Genomic DNA, 21,844 nt, shown 5'->3' with positions numbered 1-21,844 from the left:
AATGACACAAAATCCATTTGACTAATGTACAGTTATTTAATGTCTAGTGTACCTAAAGCAGCTATTATTGACATTTTATATATAAGTTAAGTGACTATCCCACAGGGAATTATCTCCAACTCTGCAGTATCCTGGGCTCTACAGGACATTTAAGCCTCTTTCGACTCATTGCTCTGCAACTTGACACTTAATTCACTCACCATATCATTTTGCCTGCAGTAGGCAGCTGTTTTCAGAGATATAGCTAAAAGAAAAAAAAGAAAAAGACAACATTTGTGATAACTTGTTGAATATAGTGGAGTAGATAGCAGTTTCTCAGGAATAAGTGAAGACAAAAAAGAGCTGGTGGGGTGAATATATTGAACTTACATTCCCCAAGCTCAATTTCAATGTAAAAAGCACATTTCTGTGTTTACAGCTGGGTCCTGCTGCCTTCAAGTGGCCAAAAACTGTGTTGGGAGATTTAAGTTAATGTGCTGTCTCTACAGAGTAGAATAGAGCCTTTTGTGTCTCCAGATGAAGCTGCATGTAATCTCATTATGTTTAAAAACAAATGATCAAAATCAGAGAGATATAAACTTTGTTCTCCCTTTTCCAAACCTGGTGCCTACATTACCCACAATACAACTCCCAACCATTAGCCGAGTGACACCACTGAAAGCAATTTATCAGATTACATGCAGCTTCCTCTGGAGCCACAAAAGGCTTCGTACTACTTTGTCACATTTGCAGTCGTACTCCCAAAGACCTGTAAACGCGCTTAAATATGTAAAATTGGTGGGGTTACCCTTTAAGTTCTAAGCTAGCATGACCTCCCTACTGCAAGCTCATTTAGGCTAAATAAAAAGAGTTGGCTGCCATTAAACTGCTGACAGAAGACAAGCAACAGTCCTCCATAAAAATGTGCTTTATTGTGACGTCTGGAAGGAAACTAATGACAAGATAAATGAAGTTGACTGTAAAATATGTCAACAGAAGACAGTAACATGCTCTCTCATGACTTTTGGAGTTAAATGACCAGGTACAGAGAGATGGAGGAAACGTCAATCACACCTAGTTTAAGTGATGATCTTTGGCCTTAATTCATGTACCATGTTAAGACAGTTGAATAAAAAATAGACACGACAAATTATTTTAATGAAGCCTTTTATTATGGAAAGAAAGAAAAAAAAACTGATGCTCAGGATGACAACACACTGCTGACACTCAAAGTAATCCAACAAGAACCAACAAGTGTTAAAAAAAAAAAAGAAAAGTGAATAACTTGTGACTTGAACTCAAGTGTTGTAGAACTTTGGTGTTAAATCAATACAAAATGATGAATGTGTGATTATGAGTGAGGTGATAACAAAAGGAACACTGTAAGGAAGCACAAACGAGATGCCTGTGCGCACGCACGCACACACACACACACACACACACACACACGAACACACACACACGAACACCCACGCACATACACACACGTCTCCCGAGAGGAAAGACGAGACCTGACTGAGAACTCTTACCAAAAGGCAAGAGAGAGGGACATTACAGATCTGAAAGGAAGAGGATGTGGAAAAAAAGCTGAATACAATGGGTAATATGCAACTTTTCAAACCAAATACTGACAAAAGGTAGGTAGAAAAATATCACAATGATACAAACAACATTTTCAGAGAAAAGGTCATCATTGAGAGGTTGAGAAGAGTCGACCAAACGCTTCTTATAAAAAGGACATTGCACTGAAACCACCAACACAAACGCTTATGCAAAAGAAAGAAAAGATTTTCAATACGCCTGAAGGAGCAGCAGCCTTTCAACTTGGATAAAAAAAAAAAAAAAAATGTTGGAAATTATGAAGAAGTGTAGGTCTTTTTAATGTAACATCATGAGCCATAAACCAAGCAATAAAGCAAATGAGGTTTGTTGGAGCATACAGTCCTTTGATGGGACCACGAAGCGTCTTCACGCTTCATTGCTTCATTTTATTGTTTCACAATGTTAAGTCACCTGACCATATATGGTCTACATATGTGGCAGAGCCGCTTTCACACTCCATAAGTCAATACTAATGAGACGACGCTGAAAACGTGAAGATGGAATAAATGAAGAAACATTGCTTTGTGCCTCCACAGGCAGTAAGGCATCAATGCCATGATGAGGTTCTTCACAGTCCTTTTGCAGTGCCCCAGTAGTGTTCCACTTAGAGCTGGCCCCCAACATCTGGAGGCTGTCTGGTGGGCCAGAACAAACCCCCCCATCTGTAGGTTTGGAAGGCGTCTTTTTTTTCTTTTTTAACTTTCCCGCACAACAAAAGCTGAATACTATGGCAATGTAGTTTATTATACATGGTTGTTTGGCTGCTGTTGCTGAGATAGACCAAGCAACATTCAAGTTGCTTCAGTATTTTAATCCTGGATAAAAATATAATTTGGACATTCTAATAATTAAATTTTTATTCTAAAATGACAAGATTATGTGTTTGTCCAGTTTTCGGATCAAATGATGTGAAAAATTAATGTTAACCATGAACACTAAAAGTCATTGTGATAATCAGACCAGCCGTTACTGTCAACCAAACCTCGCCTGGCTAGCCTCGTCAAGTGCTCTAGACACCCAAACCAAACACTTGGGATGGAAACTCCCCCAGAAAAGGTTATTGCCATGGTAGCTAATGTTGCAGCATTCGGTTTGTGTGGCTCCTCTCAAAACGTAGGCACTGAGGTGAAGAGCAGTTCAAAAGAGTCTGGGAGGGTAAACACCACACTTCGTCTCCGCTGGTTTTACACCAGGGCCGGACGAGAGCGGGCCGTCATCGTATGTAAATCAGGAGAGAATGGTGGGATTTTAACGCTGTCCAGACTCGATCCGACACATATCTATATCCCCTAAAGACACTAACCTCATGAAAAAAATAAAAAACATGGCACTCGACCAATTTACTGTAAGATCCCAGACAATTTCAAACAACAAGAGGGATACCTTTGCAACTGTGTACAATTCTGGAGAAAGATCATCTCTGAAGGGTGAAGCTGCACCACGTATGTGTGCCAAAAAAACAAAAACAAAACAGAAACAAGGGAAGAAATGTGGGCTAAAAGCTAGCCATATGATAAGCAAGACTTGACAAACAAGGACCTCATAACATTAAAAACATACAAAAAGGTATTTGACAACTATTTGTCAAAAGAATAAAACCTATAATGCTATACTTACTACTTATGATTTAACAATTATAGCTGACCCCCTGTTAAAGATATGAAGCCTGTTAAAAAATAATTTCCTTATTTGGCAAATAATAAAATGAGATAAAGGGGGACACTGTGAGAGTGTGAGAGAGAAAATAAATGGCACAACTGTATCTGAGATTTCAGATCAAACTATCAAACGCAAAGAACTACTGGAGTTGCAGGTAGGGTGTAAGGTTCACAATTGCAAACGTACTCCTTTGCCTAAAACAAATGAACTATTTCTACATATAATGAAAGCAGAAAGAAAACAAAGTCACATCTAAATAATGGCACAAGCATACTGGGAAAATATATAGAATACTATGGAGACATTTACCCAGCGTTTGATGATCAAAAAAAACTAAAGTAAAGTTTTATATCAAGATACTTGTGTGTTCACTTTAAAGCATATCGTGTGTGAAAAGATTGAAGTACTCTGGAAATATGCCATGTACAAAATATTTCCCCATATAAACAACATTCACACAAGGCACTTCATTCAGTAAGAAAAGAGAATCACAGTCCTTTCTACTACCAGAAACTGCCTGCATAGCAACAATACGAGGACTAAATCTTTTCAGACTTTTGTGTGGTACCACAAAAGAAGTTTCAGAAAAAAAAACTTGTTGGGTTTTCTTTTTGGTTTTAAAACAAGCACTTCACCGAATAGTAAAACTTTGTTGCTTTGAAAATAAAGACCAGAGTTCATTCCTCTTAGTATTTTGTCCCCAATATTATCAACTTAGGACCCTCTGTACACTTTCTGGTGTGGTTTTTGTCAAACACAGTGCTCCTGGGATATTTAGTGTATGTGTTTTTTATGATGGCACTCAGAAGGCAGCCAGTCACCAGGAGAAGAGAGAAGAGACGGGGTGTCATGAAGGTTTCCACAGTGAGACTCCAAGGCGTCCCCTTGGGGCAGAGACAAGAGGGCCGCATGTGGAAGGATCTGCCTGAGTCTGAGAGATGTGGTTGTAGAAAAGGGCAGAGATGGACAGAGAGGATGGCGGAGAGCGCAGGCTGCACTGTGGTTGTCCTGCTACCTGCCTCTCAGATTCTGCAGGACTCCGTAAACCTCCTCTTCTTTGCTGAGTCCCTCAAAGAAAGGCAGGAGGTCCAGGAGCTCTGTGTCATTCATATCGTCAAACCAGGATTGGACTGGAACCTTTGGAGACAGGAGAACCACCCGCAGTTAGCTTTTATTTCATAGTAAGACTATCATCACTGGAATCTAACATGGGGACAGAATGCCAAAAAAAAGAGACTTGGAGCCTGCTCCATTAAGTGAGTTTACCAAATTAGCCAGGATTATTTTGGTTAGTTTGACACCATTATTCAGTTGATTCGGCTCCATAAAGCAAATTCAAGCTGAGTTACTATGGCAGTTGTTGCTTAACCAGAGTTTCTGTAACAATCATTTTACCACTGACTCTGATAATAGAATGATAATCACTACATAAAAGACCTAATAGACTGTTTATGAATAGCGCAAACATGCAATTATCTTGGCTACTTGAACCTATGTTAAATTAGTCTGACTGCGTTGAACTTGGATCGACCTTTATGGAACCACTTGAGCCTGCACTGATTTGTAAGGTTCATTCAAGTCCGGTGTTAGACTTCAAATCGCAATTTTCTGGCACACGTTAAGAAGCACGCCCCACATCTCAAAGTAATTCTCAAAGTGTAATCCCAGCATTATTTTTCCTGGACATTAGAACTATTTTGATTGCATTTGTGGGTAGATTTCATACAGACTCATGAGATAATGAACTATATTAGAAGGTAGTAATTTAGGTGAGCCTCAATTTCAAAGTCTTGTTTGTGGCAATGCAAATCTTAAAACAAAAGTAGCTTCTGACTGTGACAATTGGATTCGTGGTTTATGAACTTACAGCATTCTCTGGGTGGAAAATGTAAGAGGCGGGTGAATTGTCAACAATGATGACGTTGCTGAGCTCTCGTCCCAGCCGGCTGAGGTCTTTGACGTAGTTTCCTCTGTGAAAAACGCAGGATTCTCGAAAAAGTCGTGCTCGGAACACACCCCACTGGTCCAGCAGGTCTGCCACAGGGTCTGCATACTGTCCAAGCCAAACAAACACACAAACATGTTACAATGAGATGAAAACAAATATCAAACTTCCTGAATTTCACTGCTGTACAACTATAAATCAGATTGCATGTTGAAGACACATTGTGATGCAAATTTTTGTGGTCAAATGCCTCAACTAGAGCGCTAACATAAGATCTCATAAATGTTACACTATTACTCTAAAAGGAAGCCTGTGTTTACCTGACAGGGAGGAAGCCTCAGGAAATACTACTCTATGACACAACACGCACCACTGACACCTAGCTTTTAACTCAGCACAAGAAACATCTGATACTACAGTTATTTCGGGCCCTTAGCACAGTTGTTTCTCTCTCTCATTCATTAAACTTACCCATGCATTATTGGCTAAGATGCAAAAAGACACAGATGGAGAGTGATGCAGAGGAAGTGTGAAAACTGAGACATCATTTTCAGAGCAGAACAAGGAAATAGAAAATGTTGTTTCATAGCTGTCACTGGCTTGTATCCAAAGCACATGTCAGGACAGAAAACAGGGCCGGGCCTGAACACACCTTGGCAAGACTGGCTGTAAAGAGCACACATTCAAATAGCTCTCCCATCTTTTGAAGAAACTCATCCACATGGGGTCGTTTCAGCACATACACCTGCAAGACACAGCACAGAGTTCAGGCACAGGATGCACAGCATGATGTTACACACAAGAATATGTTTGGATATTGCTACAGAAAAATTCATGCTTCTGATTTCCTGCATTATGAAAAATCTTCAGCTTTATGAGCGTCTTCTCTGAAATTCTCACTCTCGGTTTCGATGCCCCAGCGGCTGCCACCCAGTGCAAGTAATCATGAATAGGCCAACCATCATACACACAGCCTATCCTGGATTACTTGAACTGGATCACAGCCATTCTCTTCAGGTTCTTCACATAAATGGAACTCTTGCCCCTATTAAAACAGGTATACGCAAATAAAATGTCCATTTATTGTGTGTACAATACCTGATGAACGGTACCATCGATCTCCACTGGAACAATAAAATCAGCATTGCTGATGGGCTGTGAGAAGAAACAACAGCATATCAATGTCATTCAGACTGTTGGTGTAGTACCACAACTGCTCAGCAGAGGTCCTGCTAGGAACACCAAAAATTAAATTAACAGATTATCAAATCTCTGGCAGGGAGAGGGAATAATTACGCCCTTTTTTTGCCAAAACAAATCCCTCCTCATTGTCCTCTGTCCTTCTGTAACCTCTTTAGTGATCTAACAAGGTGGTCATCCTCCAGCTTTCTATATGTGACAATGTTGGTTCAAATTTAATAAGAAATTGTATTAACTGCAGCTGGTTACCAACATCAACCTTCCCTTCACACTTTCCTATTACAATCCTGCTTTTATTTTAAGTGCACACTCAGGACTGTTATATTGCCCTTGTTCTTACTACAGCACATCCTCCACCACCTGCTCCTCTCCTTTGTTTGCACAGTGATCCAATGGATTTGACACACAGTTGACTTACTGCAGGTTATTTGCGTTTTTAGTTTTGGATATAAAAAAAAGATAATGTATATAGTATGGTTTACAATGATGTAGGTAAATACTGAAGAAAAAAAATCACATATGTTTTCAGTGTAGTTTTAAATGCAGATTTTTATCCTATTGCATTTTTAAAGCAAAGACTGGGCAAGCCAACAGGTGACTGTATCTTTCTAACATACAGCCCTTCACTAGCTCACACACTGACAGCTAAAAACTACAGACCGGCACACAAGATTAATAGTAAACCTGTTTTTTTTTTTACTCTAGCCTCCTCTTACCTTGAAAGAGCTGTGGACGAGTGTTTCATCCAAGTCAATCACCACACACTTTTTGCCATAGTCAGATATTATCATCTCTGGGAGGAGGTATTTGGCTGGTGGCTATGGGTAGAAGACAAGGCAGATAATATTAGATATATTAAGAGAAATTGTGAGTGATAGTAACATATGCTTTGCATAAATTACTGCTTAAGGCTGAGCAGAAAAGCCAACACCATGTTAGGAAGAGCATGTCCATGGGTGACAATGCAGCTGAGATAAAGCCATGTCTGAAATGATGCGTTTAATGGACCCATCGCCTCAAAATAACACCCAATGGGATTCTTCACAACTGGAAATTCCCCTGCAGCAGCCACCTATTCAGACAACTTTGCGCTATCTTAAATCCCCTTCTGTTGAGATTAAATAAAACTTTTCACACATTCCCGGAGACAAAGGCCATGCAAAAAGGGTAGCTGCTACTGCTGCTTGAGAACAGTGTTAGTTTCCCTGAAATCACTCAAACTTAAACCTCATGAAAATACCAATAATACTTCAAATTCAAGTGTGAACATGATGGGATGAGGTCATGTGGGAAATATGCCTCAGTGCATAAACAGTGCTGTGGTAAAAATCTGTTCACTTTCGACGGATCTTAAGAAATTCCCTTCATGCAACAGCTGATGAGTGATTTGACCAGTGTGTGTGATTTTTGACCGGTGTGTTGGTCAGCCAACCAGATAACAACATCACACATAATTTCTTCCTTGAAAGACGGGCTGGATTAGTTTTTAACCACTTAGTTGGAGCAACTGTGGAGCTAAAATCTCACTGATATTTAATTGCAGTAAGTAGCGAATAAATTCATTTACTTTTTGCAAGGAAGCACCTGAAGCAATTAATAAACACCTTTTTCATGTTTAACTTGTTAGTTATTGTCACAGTATTTATAAAAGGCATACAAACCACCAAGTGTCACTCATGCAGGTCAGGCACTGACGCACCATTTAAACCCATAGGTGCATATACACCTTCCTCACAGCCAGCGCTACGATCGGCTGAAAATGAACCGCAGTACGGTAGCGGAGCAAAAGCTCTCTGAGGAGCACTGGAGCCCACACAGACAGGATGTGCCAGCACCAGCCCACTCAGCCTGCATGCAAAGGAAAAGAAAAAAAAGGCGATACATACACTAGGGACAGGGATGACCTCGACCTGGTCACACTACAATACAAGAGAGATAGACACAGATATACAAAAACAGGGTGAGGGGTAGGAAGGAGAACATAAAAAAGAGACTAAAAGGGTCCATGAAGATAAAGGAAAATAACAATCACACAGGATGTGATTAGTGGAGGAGCAGCCCACCTTGGGAGGCGATCCGTTCTCCTCAACAGGTGGAGGCAGGGAGCTGGTGTTGGTGTTGGGGGTTGGAGGTTCCACATTGTAGTTGCGGAAACAGCAGAAGAATGTGCTGAAGATGCTCCGGCTCCTCTGCTTCTTTAGGCTGCTGTTAGACTGGGACGCTGTCAAAACAAAAGGAAGGGGTGGGAGAGCGGCGGGTGAACAAGTGGATATGCAAATCGATGTTCTGACATAAAAATGGAGCAGGCTGAAGATGGGAAGCATTTACGTTTGCTTATTTGCATGTTGAGCTGTGAACGCCGCTGTAATAAGTGGGATCAAACAGTTTTGTGTTTATTACAGTTCTTCTAAGTGGCCACAGTGGTGTGAGCTACACTCAATCATAACAATAGGTGAGACCTTGACAGTGTGATTAAATGGCATTAGTGTTGGTTTTGTTGTCCCGGCCTGGCCGAAGCACTGATCAGAAAATAACTTGGCTGGCTGGGTGACTTCATCAGTCACACATAGCGACAGTTCAGAGCGCGCTCTCATTCCAGGAGTACGGAGCAGCGCCTAAATCAGACACTGAGCTTTTATTAATAGTGACAAGTTGGGAGCTGCACCCTCCTCCCTTACTTTTTGCCCTGTCGTGGATCCTGTCACCTGATTGGCCTAGGAGTCTCCATTTTGAAAGCTTGCTTACGTTTCCCCGCCCATGTTTCAGCTGGCAGGTGAGTGACTGAAGCAGCCTGGACATGCACAAGAGACGAGGGGAGGAGGAGGTAGGAGGCCCTCAGACCCCGCAGAGCCTATACAAGGCTGCATTCCTCTCCACCCCATTAGTCCCCCCTCGGCTCACACAACCAGAATGCTTTTGCAACTGAAGACCAGTGAAGAGCAAATAGCATTATGTCATGTCTTTTGGCATCTTGATATTGTGCCACTCTGTGCTCCTGACCTTAAACAAATCCCCACCAGACATTTGTCATAGGAAACAGCAGGAAGAATATCATAAAACCAAGCTAGTGCACAACAAATTCAGACAACATTACAAATACCAGAACTATTTTTACATCAATCCAGCTTTGTTGAGTGTTTTTCCGATAAAACAGTCCTACGCACGAACATCCACGGTATATTAAGACCACAAAAGCAGCCAAAGCCTCGTATCCTCATATCATGTCACGAAAAGGGCATCATGTGGAGTTACCACACTATTGTTTAAAGAAGAGTATATTTCATTTCTGTACTCCACAGCTAAAAACACACATGAATGCAGGAAAGCTATCAGACACTGACACAGTAACAACATGTCATCATGGCAACATAAAACACTTCTGCCTTCCTCGATCCCTCCATCATCTCTCTATCACTGGCTTCGAGTCACATTTATTACTGCCTTTCATGCTCGGGCACTTTGTGCCGGCTATTTAGACTATATCTTGACAATAGCCCTTTTCACACAGAGACTCAGTATTATCAGTGCAGCAAAGGCTCACCATTTCTCCGCCTTTGTTTGTTCACACTGAACTAAGCAGCTCCGGCATGAAGCCGCACCAGTGTGTCAATTCATACAGCACTCTGGCGTGACGGTACACATCATGAAGTTGACATCCATGTGTTTTTTTAATGTGTTTCCCTGGTGTCCACCTGTTAATCTAAACATGTACTCGCTGACTGTTTATAATCATATGGATGCAGTTATAATGTGTTGTGAATGAGATCCTGACCCACCATACATCGTGGAAAGTTACATTTTTCGCTCTAAATGACATAATTACATAATCACCATCAGTAAACAACAGACCCTGTTTGACTCTCTCACTCACGGGGAGGCATGCTGTTTTCTGGGGGAAAGTCCATGAAGTCTCGGTCGGGAGGGCTGACCGTTGCAGTGATTTTTTTTCAATACATGTTTCCAGTGACAGTAACTACAACAACACAATAGTGGAAGGTGACAAAGACAAAGTGAGTTCAAGTTTTTTGCTCTGAATCACGTCACATAATCACCGGCATTCAACTGCGGGGGGACAGACGCTGTTTTTTGGGCAGAAATGTGACAAAGAGTCAATAGGACAGACAAGGACGACAGAGGCTTTTCCATGTATAACTGCAGTATTTTTTTCCTCATAAGTTGCCAAAGACACTTCCAGTTACTACGTTACCGTTGTTTGGTCCTGTAACGTTGCTTTGTGGGTTGAAGTGTGGGACATTTATATTCAATATTTAACCATCAACAAGGAAACAACATTGTAACACTCCATTTTAAAGTAACTTAAAACCAAAACACATGGAACTGCTCTGACAAGCAGTGGTGATGGAGTAGTATGACTGAAACTGTGTCTGGTTATTACAGATAATGTTATTGTTTTTTTGTTATGTACCAGTTCATTTTATTGCAATATTTAACAACATTATCGTGCAGTAAGCATATGTGGAGAAAATGGATTACTTAAGATTTTTAGAACTTTTAACTGTTGACACAATTCTTTTGTAATTCATACTAGGGCTGGGCAACATATCGATATTAGGGGTTGACTGATATGGCTTTTTCAAGGCCAATACCGTAACCGATATTTATTCGCAGTAAAAATTTTACTTTATGTGTCAACATTTCTATCTACTAACAATGGAATAAACCCATGTAGAACTTATTCAAGTACTGTTCTCAAGTATACATTTTTAGGTACTTGAGTATTTCCATTTTCTGCTACTTTATACTTTCTCGCCTCTACATTTATTTGATACCTTTAGTTACTAGTTACTTTGCAGATTCAGATTATTCAGCCTTGATAGGCTGTTAATTGTGAAATGCCACAAGTGGGCGAGACATTGTGTAAAAGGATGCTGCATCAGAGCCAAAGTAGCACATTTTTAAAATAGTTTATTTTATCAGCAATCTGAGAAAAATCACCAATACTGGTAATCAGAAAAATATGCTGAATATCGGCCCAGATAATCAGCCAGGGCCAATAATCATTCTAACCTTAATCAATACATAGTTATAATGATTTGAGACTATATATCATTATATCCTGATATGGCAGGTATCGCCTTTTCCTGGTTTTAAAGGATATTTTAGTGTAATGTGTTCACTTGTTTATTTGGGGTATTGAGTTCTGCTATATTAGTGTTATTAAAAATGGATGTATTTGTGGATGTGATAATTTTTATGATGGACATAATATATTTTGTAGTGTTTGTTAAACCAAAACAAAAAACTCTGTTTTCATTCCTTTGAGGGTCCTTTCATTGGGGAAAAAATAAAATAAACAAATAAACTTACATAATGCAATGTATAACAGTAATATTAAGGCACCAAAAGGTTTAATGTTTAATAAATGACACAATGAGTCAAACTGGTGGCTTTTGTTTTGCTGAACATCTGGTGAAGAGACAGGCCATGTCCATCAGTTTTGTAAATGTGGTCATCTGAGCAAAAGAAATCAGGTAAAAACTGTTCCATCTTAGAGTCCAAAACATAGAGTGACAGTATAACAGCCACCATCTGACACAATCCACTGGAAAATAGCAAACTGTCACACAACACTGCAACAACCATCAAATACCAAACTAAACTGATTTAGAGATTTGGATGTTTGGGGATAACACCAGGACACATAATTACAGAGTGCTTTATTTAGGAATTCTGAGATAACCCAAAAGGAAATTAAGCAAATTGTTTCTACATGATCCCCGAGCTTTAGTGAGACAGCAACCCTGATGATGACCCTGAGGATGTCATATCTACCATAGTATGCTTGGTTTAAATCTAAAAATAACCTAATCAGGACCACACGACTTCCTTTATTAAACTGGACTTCGTCTTGTCGTTTCTGCTCTGTATTACTGTAAAACTGGGACAGTGAGGCAGTCATCAGCTTCCTGTGACTCATCACTACGACTGGCCGATTTACTGCACAAAGACCCTCAGAAAACAGCCTGGGCTACTGAGTCATGCACAGAGAAGATCTGGGCCTCAAACAAGTCTCTCACCTGGGCTGGATGCAGGGTAGTAATTCATTAAAGAGGGTTAACTGTATTTAATTCATAAAGTTAATGGTCAGAGTCCAGTTAATTTATTCACAACCTCCCACAACACATTCCAAGGTTTCATTACAGAAAAACATTAACCATTGATTGGACACAGCAAGTAGCTTGGTCTTAAGGCCTTTTGGTATAGTAGGACTGTACAATTTATCAAAACGGATACATGGATACATGCAATATACAGATTTCATGAAACTGCAATTTTTTGATAACGGTAAAATGTTTGACAAAACAGCATTATAATTAAGTGCTATAGTGCTGCAAAGACGACCTGCCTTACAAATCATGTAAGAAAACATGTTTGTTTGATACCTCAGAAAAATCATCATCATCAGTAGTTTTAAGTGAAATTTACCTGGGTCAAAATCAGAACAAGGGAAGTCGACACCTTCACAGAACATATAAATGCTGTGGACAACAACGTTAAGTTCATGCTGGAAGATGTCAGAAGAGACAGTCTGCCGTTCTTGGACTGTGCAGTACACACTAAAGAAGACAAAAGCCTCAACATTGAGGTACAGAAAACCTACACACAGATCAGTACCTGCTGTTCGCCCACTGGAGCACAAGCTGTGGGTCATCAGAACCCTTAACCATCGGGCTGAGACCGTGCCCACTAAGAAAGAGGGTAAGGAGAAGGAACAGAAGAACATCAGGGGAGGATTTAAAATCTGTAGCTACCCAAACTGGACCTTTCTCAAAACATCTAAAAAGATCCAGAGCAGACAGAGAGGAGGAGACGGACAAACGTAACAACATCGTCATTCCTTATGTCGTGGGAATATCTGAGAAACTCAGGAGGATCTTCAATAAACATCAGATCCCAGTTCACTTCAAACCTAGCAACACACTGAGGCAGAAACTTGTCCATCCTAAAGACAAAACACCCAGGCGTAAGCCGAGTAATGTAGTTTATGCTGTTCAATGCAGCCAGGACTGCACAGATTTGTACATTGAGGAGACAAAACAACCTCTCCATAAACGCATGGCACAACACAGGAGGGCCAACTCCTCAGGTCAAGACTCTGCTGTCCACTTACATCTGAAGGAGAAAAAACATTCCTTTGAGGACAACAATGTAAACATCTTGGCCAGAGAAGACAGATGGTTTGAAAGAGGAGTAAAATAATCCATCTATGTCAGACTGGAACAACTGTCTTTGAACAGAGGAGGTGGACTAAGACATTACTTATCACCCACCTACAATGCAGTACTGAGTTCCCTCCCCAGACAGCTTAACAACCATTCACTCCTGGGCTCACCTAGCTCTAACAACCCACATGAAGGCTGGTTGGGTCAACAACCCACAAGTGGCCCTAACAACTCTGAATCTCAGAGCTCACGTGTCCTTTACGACAGAGTTTAAAAGCCTGCAACTCCCATCCAGTTAGTTAGAAGTGAAGAAGCCTCTTGGATGAGAGGTCTTCAAGAAACTGAAACATGTCCAGTTGCCTACAACACAGCACTTAGAATTGAGAGAGTATTGTGCAGCCCTGAGGTAGAGTATATCCAGCACTAGGCTGTCCACATATAAACACAACACACTATGAATCATTCATCAGTGGGTGTGACAATAACTTCAAGTCAGGGTCTAACCAAGAAAAGCCACCTCTCTATAGCCAAGGATTGCATGTTGTCTCCTGGAGTCATGACAAGGTTTCTGATTATTGGTAAATCATATAGCTTTGGCTGATGGTGAATCCAGCACAGCTAAAAACTTCATACCCTCCATACTACATGTTGTAAGCAGTGCAGTGAAATCCTAAAGCTTTGTATTTGGTCTACTGTAAGTGGTGCACTGAGCATTTGTCTTAATAACACTACAAATCTCACAGTAGACAGAGGACATTTCTACATATGCACTGTGGACACTATACAAAGTTTCCCTTTCACACATGTAACACACAAGGAGATTGTCTTAGACACATTCTCACCTACTAGAAATAGGTCTGTAATTGCATTGATATCAATACATGTACCAGTAATATAAATGGAGAGTGGAAAGCAATACACAGGCAAGCAGAGAAGAGTACGAAACACAATCACAGTATAAAGTCATCAACACACTCACTTACTCGCTGTGAATTCTCAGGACAATGACCTGCTGTAGTCACACATCGGACATTACACAGACTTTGTACTAGAGAGTTGGCGGGGTAAGGTTTGTTTAATGTCCAGGTCAAATGATTCAGACGTTTAAGTTCACACACACACACACAGCTCCTCCAGGTATTCTGTGAAAGGGGTTAGAGTCTAGTGCCATTATACCTTTAAAGGGTAACTCCACTAATTTTACACATTAAAGTGTGTTTGCAGGTCTTGGCGAGTACAACTGCATATGTGATAAAAGTAGCATATAGTCTTTTGTGGCTTCAGAGGAAGCTACATGTAATCTGATAAATTGCCTCCAGTGATCTGGCTAAGTTGCCTTGTGGGTAATGTAGACGTCAGGTTTTGAACAGGAAGCAGAACGCATGGAATAAAAAATGTGATCTCTCTGCTATATTGATTTGGATCATTTTTTTCAACTGTTCCGACTCCAGCAGTGTTATAGGAGTGCAATGCTAGACCAGTGGACTGCTTTTCAAAACCTGCCACCTACATTATCCACAATGCAACGTAACTACTAAGTGACATCACAGGAGCATGTTGATGAAGGTTCTCATTCATCCAGGTCATGGTCAGAACTGAAGAAGCCTCTTGGATTAGAGGTGAATTGTCTTCAAGAAACTGAAACAAGTCCAGTTGCCTACGATATAGCACATAGGACAACACTGGAAGCAATTTATAAGATTACATGCGGCTTCCTCTGGAGACACAAAATGTTATTTTTTTCAGATATGCAGTAGTACTCCCCAAGACCTGTAAACACACTTTAATGTGTAAACTAGGTGGACTTGACCTTTAATCTACAGTAAAAAATGTAACTCAATCTGAAAATGATGGAGCGGAGCCTCCAACCAAAGCTGAATGCACATATCTGCATCCTAAGATATAGTGTGTGAAGAAGTGGAGACAAAAGCAAACCAAATGATGAAAACACAGGGGTCAATAGTCTGATTTAGAAAAGTCATACCTAATACAGAATACAATCATTTACAGACTACAGTATGCCGGGCAGCAGTCGCTGACAGACACAGTGTTACAAGCAACAGGTTTAATCACCTCAAAACAACCTGTTCACAAATGTTTGTGCACACTCTGGCTACAACACAATCAGCTCTCAGAGTCAGACTCAGCTCTGCAGTGTGACCTCTGGATCTCTGCCTCAACAAACAATGTAATGTTATAATAGCTCTATAAGGCAAGAAAAATTAAAGCAAAATACTTTTCCAATCACCAAAAAGGTTGGGAATCTGCCATTGTTCCCAATTTGACTGACAGATCTTTACTAAACTTGCTACAGAAATGAGTTATTCATTCCAAATAAAAATAAACTTATTAAAGTCGGCTATAGATTGAAAGCAAATGATCTATTTATACGTCATTTGCTTATCCTGTGCAGGGCCAGGAAACTATGCCAGAACACTCTGTGCAAGAGGCGAGGTGTCACACAGGTCTGACACAGACAGACAACCATTCACACACGTTCACATGTATGGGCCCTTTAAAAGTCACCAATTTACTTAAACTGCATATATTTGGATTGTGGGAGGAAACCCACACATGTACAAGGTGAACACGCAAACTCTGAGCTGACATTCCACCCTAATCGGAAACCTCAGGAAATAGATAAACAGGTTAATAATATGGCAAAACTTTTCTGGTTACAGTGACAGTCAGTGAACAACTGCAGTGCTCAATGCATACCACCACACATAAATCAATCTTCAGAGCTGTCTTGGATTCCAGGACTATACAGGAGGGTGAAGGGACCATGTAAGAGCAGCCGAATCAACTCACTAATGCATTCAGGTCCCAGTGGAGTATCAACTTTAAATATTTGAAACCCCCCCCTCATCAACACAAAATCACAACGAGAAAAAAGACCAACACCACAGTCAATATCTTCTTTAGAAAATCAAGTTGCTGTTTTTATCCAAACTAAAGCCTAGTATGACTGACAAATGAGAAAAAAAAGGGATCATTGTCATCTTTCCACGTAGTTATACTTGGCCTCGAGGTCACTGGTGCTCTGGCCAACAGGGCAGCAATTCTATATTTAGGCTGCAGCTTGGCAGCCAAACCAGTGTGAAAGGCAGACGCATGTCGTAAGACAGCCAGCAGAGCAACGCTGAGAGCAAAGGTGGTCAACTTTTGTCCAGACAGTTTGGAGCCTGTTCAAGCAATGTAAGACTACCTGTCAAATTCCTCGAGGACAGCTGCTGGGATGGGCTACATGTAATGCAATTTGCAGTGATAAGGACAGTGATATGATTAAATGACTGTATAATAACTCAGGATTTATATGTAAGAATCCAGCTGTAAAACAGAAAAAAGTTCTTCCTGTTACTTCACAAATCAAATTCCAATATATAACACAGCTGATGACTATGCCCCTCATACTCAAACCTTGTTGTTTTCAAGAAAATATCCAGAACTAATGGAAGAAAAGACATGGCCATACTATTCCTATAATGATGGTAATATTTGACTTAGCCCCAAGGGAATAACTGTGTGACTCATTCTTTAAAATAGAAAGAAAAGGTAGGAAACAAAGAGCAACATCAATGCTCTACTTCATCCTCTAACTCAACTGTGTCCTGCACAAAAGACAACTCTGCTCAGAGTAACATTAGGTGTGAAAAAAACCTTGTTACATAATGAAACGGAATAAAAATCAGTTATTGATACTTTCAGACCTACAGCGTGTCGTTAACTGGCACTACACAGCAAAACCTGAGCTCAAGAGAGTACAAATAATTCTCTATACACTTGTTAAATTATACAATCAATTAAACTGTCAATCTTTCAATTAACCATGTAATCTAAAAATGAGGACAAATCCGCATCACGAGCCAGAAATGATGCCTTACATTTACATCTGACAAACAGCCAAAATACCAGAGGGGGGGAAAAAATGAATGTATGAAGAAACAAAGGAAAGCAGACAAAAATCTGCTTTCATGAAACCACAGTCTGGCATTGTTACTGGAACAGTTACTTAAACCATTCATTCAATTTCATTTTAACCATTAGCAGATGAAATTTCCTATCAACTAACCACTTAATTGACTAACATCATTTCAGCAAAAGTCATACCCAGTGACCTTAAATGACTTCCCCATCACATTATCCCTGCTCAATAACACAACCTCAAACAATCCCTTAAAAAGCAAACGACCCCTGAAAATACCTTCTGATATCTTTCAAGCAAAACAACTGCATCTGCACATGTTTTTACTGAGAGATAACATCAAGCTGTTTCTTAAGTGTACATCACTGCAGTGGAATTTGCATATTTTTACAGCCATACATACAGTCGTCCTCAAAATTATTCATACCCTTGCTAATTTTTGTGATTTTCTATTTTTGTGATGAAATGACTGCATTTTTTCAAGTTTGTTTATGAGGTATACGTGACCAACAAGTGAAAGAATGACAACAATACACAATTCAAGAAATTCTTAATTTCAGGGGTATTTTATTCATGGATTCCCAAAAAATGCCATGTTCAAAATTATTCATACCCCTGACAATATCTCAACAAAAATCTTTGTCCTGTGGTTATTTCAAAATGTTACAATGGAATAAATACCATTAACATTGTTGAACAAATGTTAAACACTGATTTAAAAAAATAGCATCTTTCCAGAAGAGTATAAATAGAGGAAAAGTGTTCTGGTCATTCTCAATTTCTGGTCATCATGGTCAAGAAGAAGGAGCTCAGTGAAGACCTACGTCAACGTCTTGTGCGTGCCCACAGTGAAGGAAAGGGTTACAAGGCCATTTCAAAGCAGTATGATGTCCCTGTGGCAACCGTCCAGAGCATAATTAACAAGTACAAGAAATTCAATACTGTTAAAAACCTCAGCGGGCGTGGCAGGAAGCGTAAGGTGTCCCCCAAACTTGCCAGGAAAATATGCCGAGAGGTCAACAACAACCCCCAGACCACAACCAAGGCCCTAATTGAAACGCTTGACCAGGCAGGGACAAAGGTCTCACGGTCCACCATTGAGCGAGTCTTGCACAGAGGAGGTCTCCATGGACATAGGCCTCGGAAGACGCCGCTGCTCAGGAGGAAACGTGCAGGCTCGCCTGGCCTTTGCTAGAGGTCATTTGAAGCAAGATCCCAGCTTTTGGTCAAACATCCTGTGGTCTGATGAGACCAAGTTGGAGTTATTTGGCCATATGGATGCTCAATATGTCTGGAGGAAGAAAGGCGAAAGCATATAAACCAAAGAACACTGTGCCCACAGTCAAGTACGGTGGTGGAAGCATAATGCTATGGGGATGCTTCTCTTCCAGTGGCACAGGGAACCTAGTCAAGGTCCAAGGAATAATGAAAAAGGAAGATTACATCAGGATCCTTGATGAAAACGTGAAGGAATCTGCTGAGAAACTACAGCTTGGCCACAACTGGACGTACCAGCAAGACAATGATCCCAAACACACTGCCAAGGTAGTGAAGAAATGGTTCAAGGACAATGATGTCAACGTCCTAGAATGGCCAAGTCAGAGTCCTGACCTGAATCCCATCGAGAACTTGTGGCATCACTTGAAGACCAGAGTGATGGCTAGGAAACCGACCAACCTGACCCAGCTTGAGGCTTTCGCAAAGGAGGAATGGGCAAACATCCCACAGGAGACATGCAGGAAGCTTGTGGACACATACAAGAATCGTCTCAAAGCAGTCATAAAAAACAAAGGCTATGCTATTGACTATTAAAGAAAGACATTGGACTAGGGTATGAATAATTTTGAACATGGCATTTTTTGGGAATCCTTGAATAAAATACCCCTGAAATGAAGAATTTCTTGAATTGTGTATTGTTGTCATTCTTTCACTTGTTGGTCACGTATACCTCATAAACAAACTTGAAAAAATGCAGTCATTTCATCACAAAAATAGAAAATCACAAAAATTAGCAAGGGTATGAATAATTTTGAGGACGACTGTATATATTGCGTGGATCAAATCCCAACCTGCAAAAATATTCTCTCATAACTCCCACATAACTGCAATGATAATCGCACATGACGCACAGGTATGTTCAACTCACATTGAATCCATAGTAGTTACTAAGAGATACTTTTGTACCCTCAGAGGAGAATCCATTGTTGTGTTTGAAAGACTTAAGTTCTCATATTACTAAATGGTCTGTCAAGTGAGGTTTGAGATGTGATACTGATACACACCCCATGGGCCTGTGTGACCCGGGCAGTGTCTGAGTAGGCCCAGGAATGGGAATGAATGGACATTAGCAGCTATGGTCTTGAAGGAGAGATTTGACCTCCACTGCAGATGAGGCTAAAGAGTGAGTGAAGAAATAAAAAGAGCAAATGACAGATAGAGTGTTAATGTGAAAACTGAGGCACAAGGGGGCCTGGGATCCCCATAAACATGGGTGATTATTAACTGAGAATCAAAATAATGGACGACCTTAGCTCTAATTAATGTTACTGGATTGTACACACCACATCACAGAAGGCAGCTAAACTGATGTGTATGTGAATCTGTGCATCCTATGAGGTGACCACAGTGGGGATGGCTTTGTCACATCACAGTTTCATGAGTCAAGGGAAATGCTGCACCGATTCACTGGACATTATATATTCAACATTACCGACAGCTTTCCTAACTGCCCGCATGCTTGCTCATCAGAAAAAAACTTTTCCTATCCCTCAAACCACTGTGAACTTCTTAGCTTATTGTGGTCGTGATACATTTAGCTAGGTTGAGTCACTTATCATATCAATTATTCCAGTTGTGTAGCCATCACACAAAAAGTGTGCAAAATGCCGAATTTAAGAAACGCACACTTTGCACGGGGATGCTTAACTAAGTGTGAGCATCCACCGCTTCACAAAAAGGTTTAAGTTAATTCGGCCACCGTTAATGGGATAAGACAACAAGTCTGACACGGGAGCGCTCTTCACACTGAACGCGCAGCAAACACGTTTAGCTAGTTCGATAACTTATGCGGGACAAGACCCTTCTGATAAACTTGTTGCTTCCTCGGAGTTTGTTAACCAACGCTAGTTACATGGCCATGTTTAAGAGGACTGTCGCTAACAGGCAACCAGTGTCTTCAACTACTAGAGCAGCTAGCAAGCGTGAGCTACAAGCTAACGTCAATCGAGAAAGTAGTTAGCCACCTAGCACTAGTTCACTAACGTTAGCCTTATTTGACTTTTCCTTACCTTTCTCCTGGTTAAAGGATATTATTTCCTCCTCCTTCGGGTTGGAGACCTGGGTTATTATGGACGTGTGGTCCATTTAGGCGGGTGGTGTAGTCCTGTTTTGTTTCCCACAATGTTATTCGTTGTAGCGCGCTTGCTTCGTTTGCTAGCTACTGCTAGCTAGCTGTTTAAGATGAGGATGACCAGCCAGCCCACAAAGCCAGGCAACCGTCCGAGGCGAAGTGTTGTGGCAGCGGTGGTAGCCAGCCAGCTAGCACTGTGGTGAATGGAGGCCAGTGAATGGCTGTCATTTATGGCTCTCCGCAAAATATCATCGCTGCAGACAAATATTTTTGTGAACAACACCGACGGCGTTTGTGGCATATAAAACCAAAACCAGCCGAGGTTCGGTTGCTAACTAGCTGAAGTTAGCAAGTAGCTTGGGTTAGCGAGTTAGCTGTTGAAGCTCCGATTATCCAAAATGTGAGGCCGTGCCTGAACAACGTTGAAAACACTAGGAAGCCCGTCGGAGGATTGTTCTTGCCCAAAAATATGTATCAAACGCAAGTTATTCAACGCCAAAGTTAGCTAACACATTTAGGCAAACAGTTCATGTCTGCTGGCCCTACATTCCCTGTGCAACATGGAGGCTTTATGTATTTTGAGTTGCATCTGAAGCGGGGGCACTCGGTGGGAGGGGGCGGTTTGTTTCTGTGATGGATTCTCTCAGGCAGGCAGCGCAAACTCAGCCGCACCACATTGCTCAACCCATGCAGCTGGCTGGACACGGCTCTCTCAAAGCTCCCTTTCCTCTGTAATTACTGTTGCTCTCACGCAACAAATTATAGCTCTTTATTATTAGCTTACAAAGAATACATTTAAACACAATACACTTCGTGGTACTGTATGTGGCGAGTCCCGGCTATGGCTTTAACGCGCTCCCGAGCAAACAACAGCCCGTTTAACAATCCAAAAGCCTTTGGTTCTGAGCTTTCTGTCGCCGTGTGCGGATGATTGTTTTTTTTTTACAGGCCGATAGCGCCACCTAGTGCTCGAGTTAGAGACATGCCTCGGGGATACCCTG

At 40.9% G+C, this 21,844-nt stretch overlaps 1 protein-coding gene across 2 annotated transcripts; it reads right to left on the bottom strand.

The window, feature by feature from the left end:
* Positions 1 to 1,129: 1,129 nt before the first annotated feature.
* Positions 1,130 to 21,434, bottom strand: LOC141016396 (CTD small phosphatase-like protein). Of its 2 annotated transcripts, XM_073490724.1 has the most exons (8): positions 20,782 to 21,434; positions 8,449 to 8,606; positions 8,272 to 8,304; positions 7,102 to 7,203; positions 6,284 to 6,340; positions 5,838 to 5,930; positions 5,108 to 5,293; positions 1,130 to 4,377 (listed from the first exon to the last, which is right to left on the bottom strand). In XM_073490724.1, the coding sequence occupies exons 1-8, from the start codon at positions 20,855 to 20,857 to the stop codon at positions 4,252 to 4,254; spliced, it is 831 nt and encodes a 276-aa protein (XP_073346825.1). In that variant the 5' UTR covers positions 20,858 to 21,434; the 3' UTR covers positions 1,130 to 4,251. The 2 variants fall into 2 exon arrangements, with proteins under 2 accessions (XP_073346825.1, XP_073346826.1); XM_073490725.1 differs by lacking the exon at positions 8,272 to 8,304 and having other exon boundaries at positions 20,782 to 21,407.
* Positions 21,435 to 21,844: the final 410 nt, after the last annotated feature.

This window comes from Pagrus major, chromosome 21 (assembly GCF_040436345.1).
Source record: "Pagrus major chromosome 21, Pma_NU_1.0".
Classification (NCBI taxonomy): Eukaryota; Metazoa; Chordata; class Actinopteri; order Spariformes; family Sparidae; genus Pagrus; species Pagrus major.
The sequence above is the reverse complement of the archived record's forward strand: the minus strand, read 5'-3'. Positions and strand labels throughout refer to the sequence as shown.

Bases quoted from the DNA above. Each gene is read 5' to 3' on its own strand.
- LOC141016396 (XM_073490724.1), bottom strand. From the start codon at position 20,857: ATGGACCACACGTCCATAATAACCCAGGTCTCCAACCCGAAGGAGGAG. The intron at 8,305-8,448 runs GTGGGCTGCTCC...CTTGTATTGTAG, and splicing joins AGAACGGATCGCCTCCCAAG to TGTGACCAGGTCGAGGTCAT. The intron at 7,204-8,271 runs GTATGTATCGCC...TTCTACCCATAG, and splicing joins AGGTCATCCCTGTCCCTAGT to CCACCAGCCAAATACCTCCT.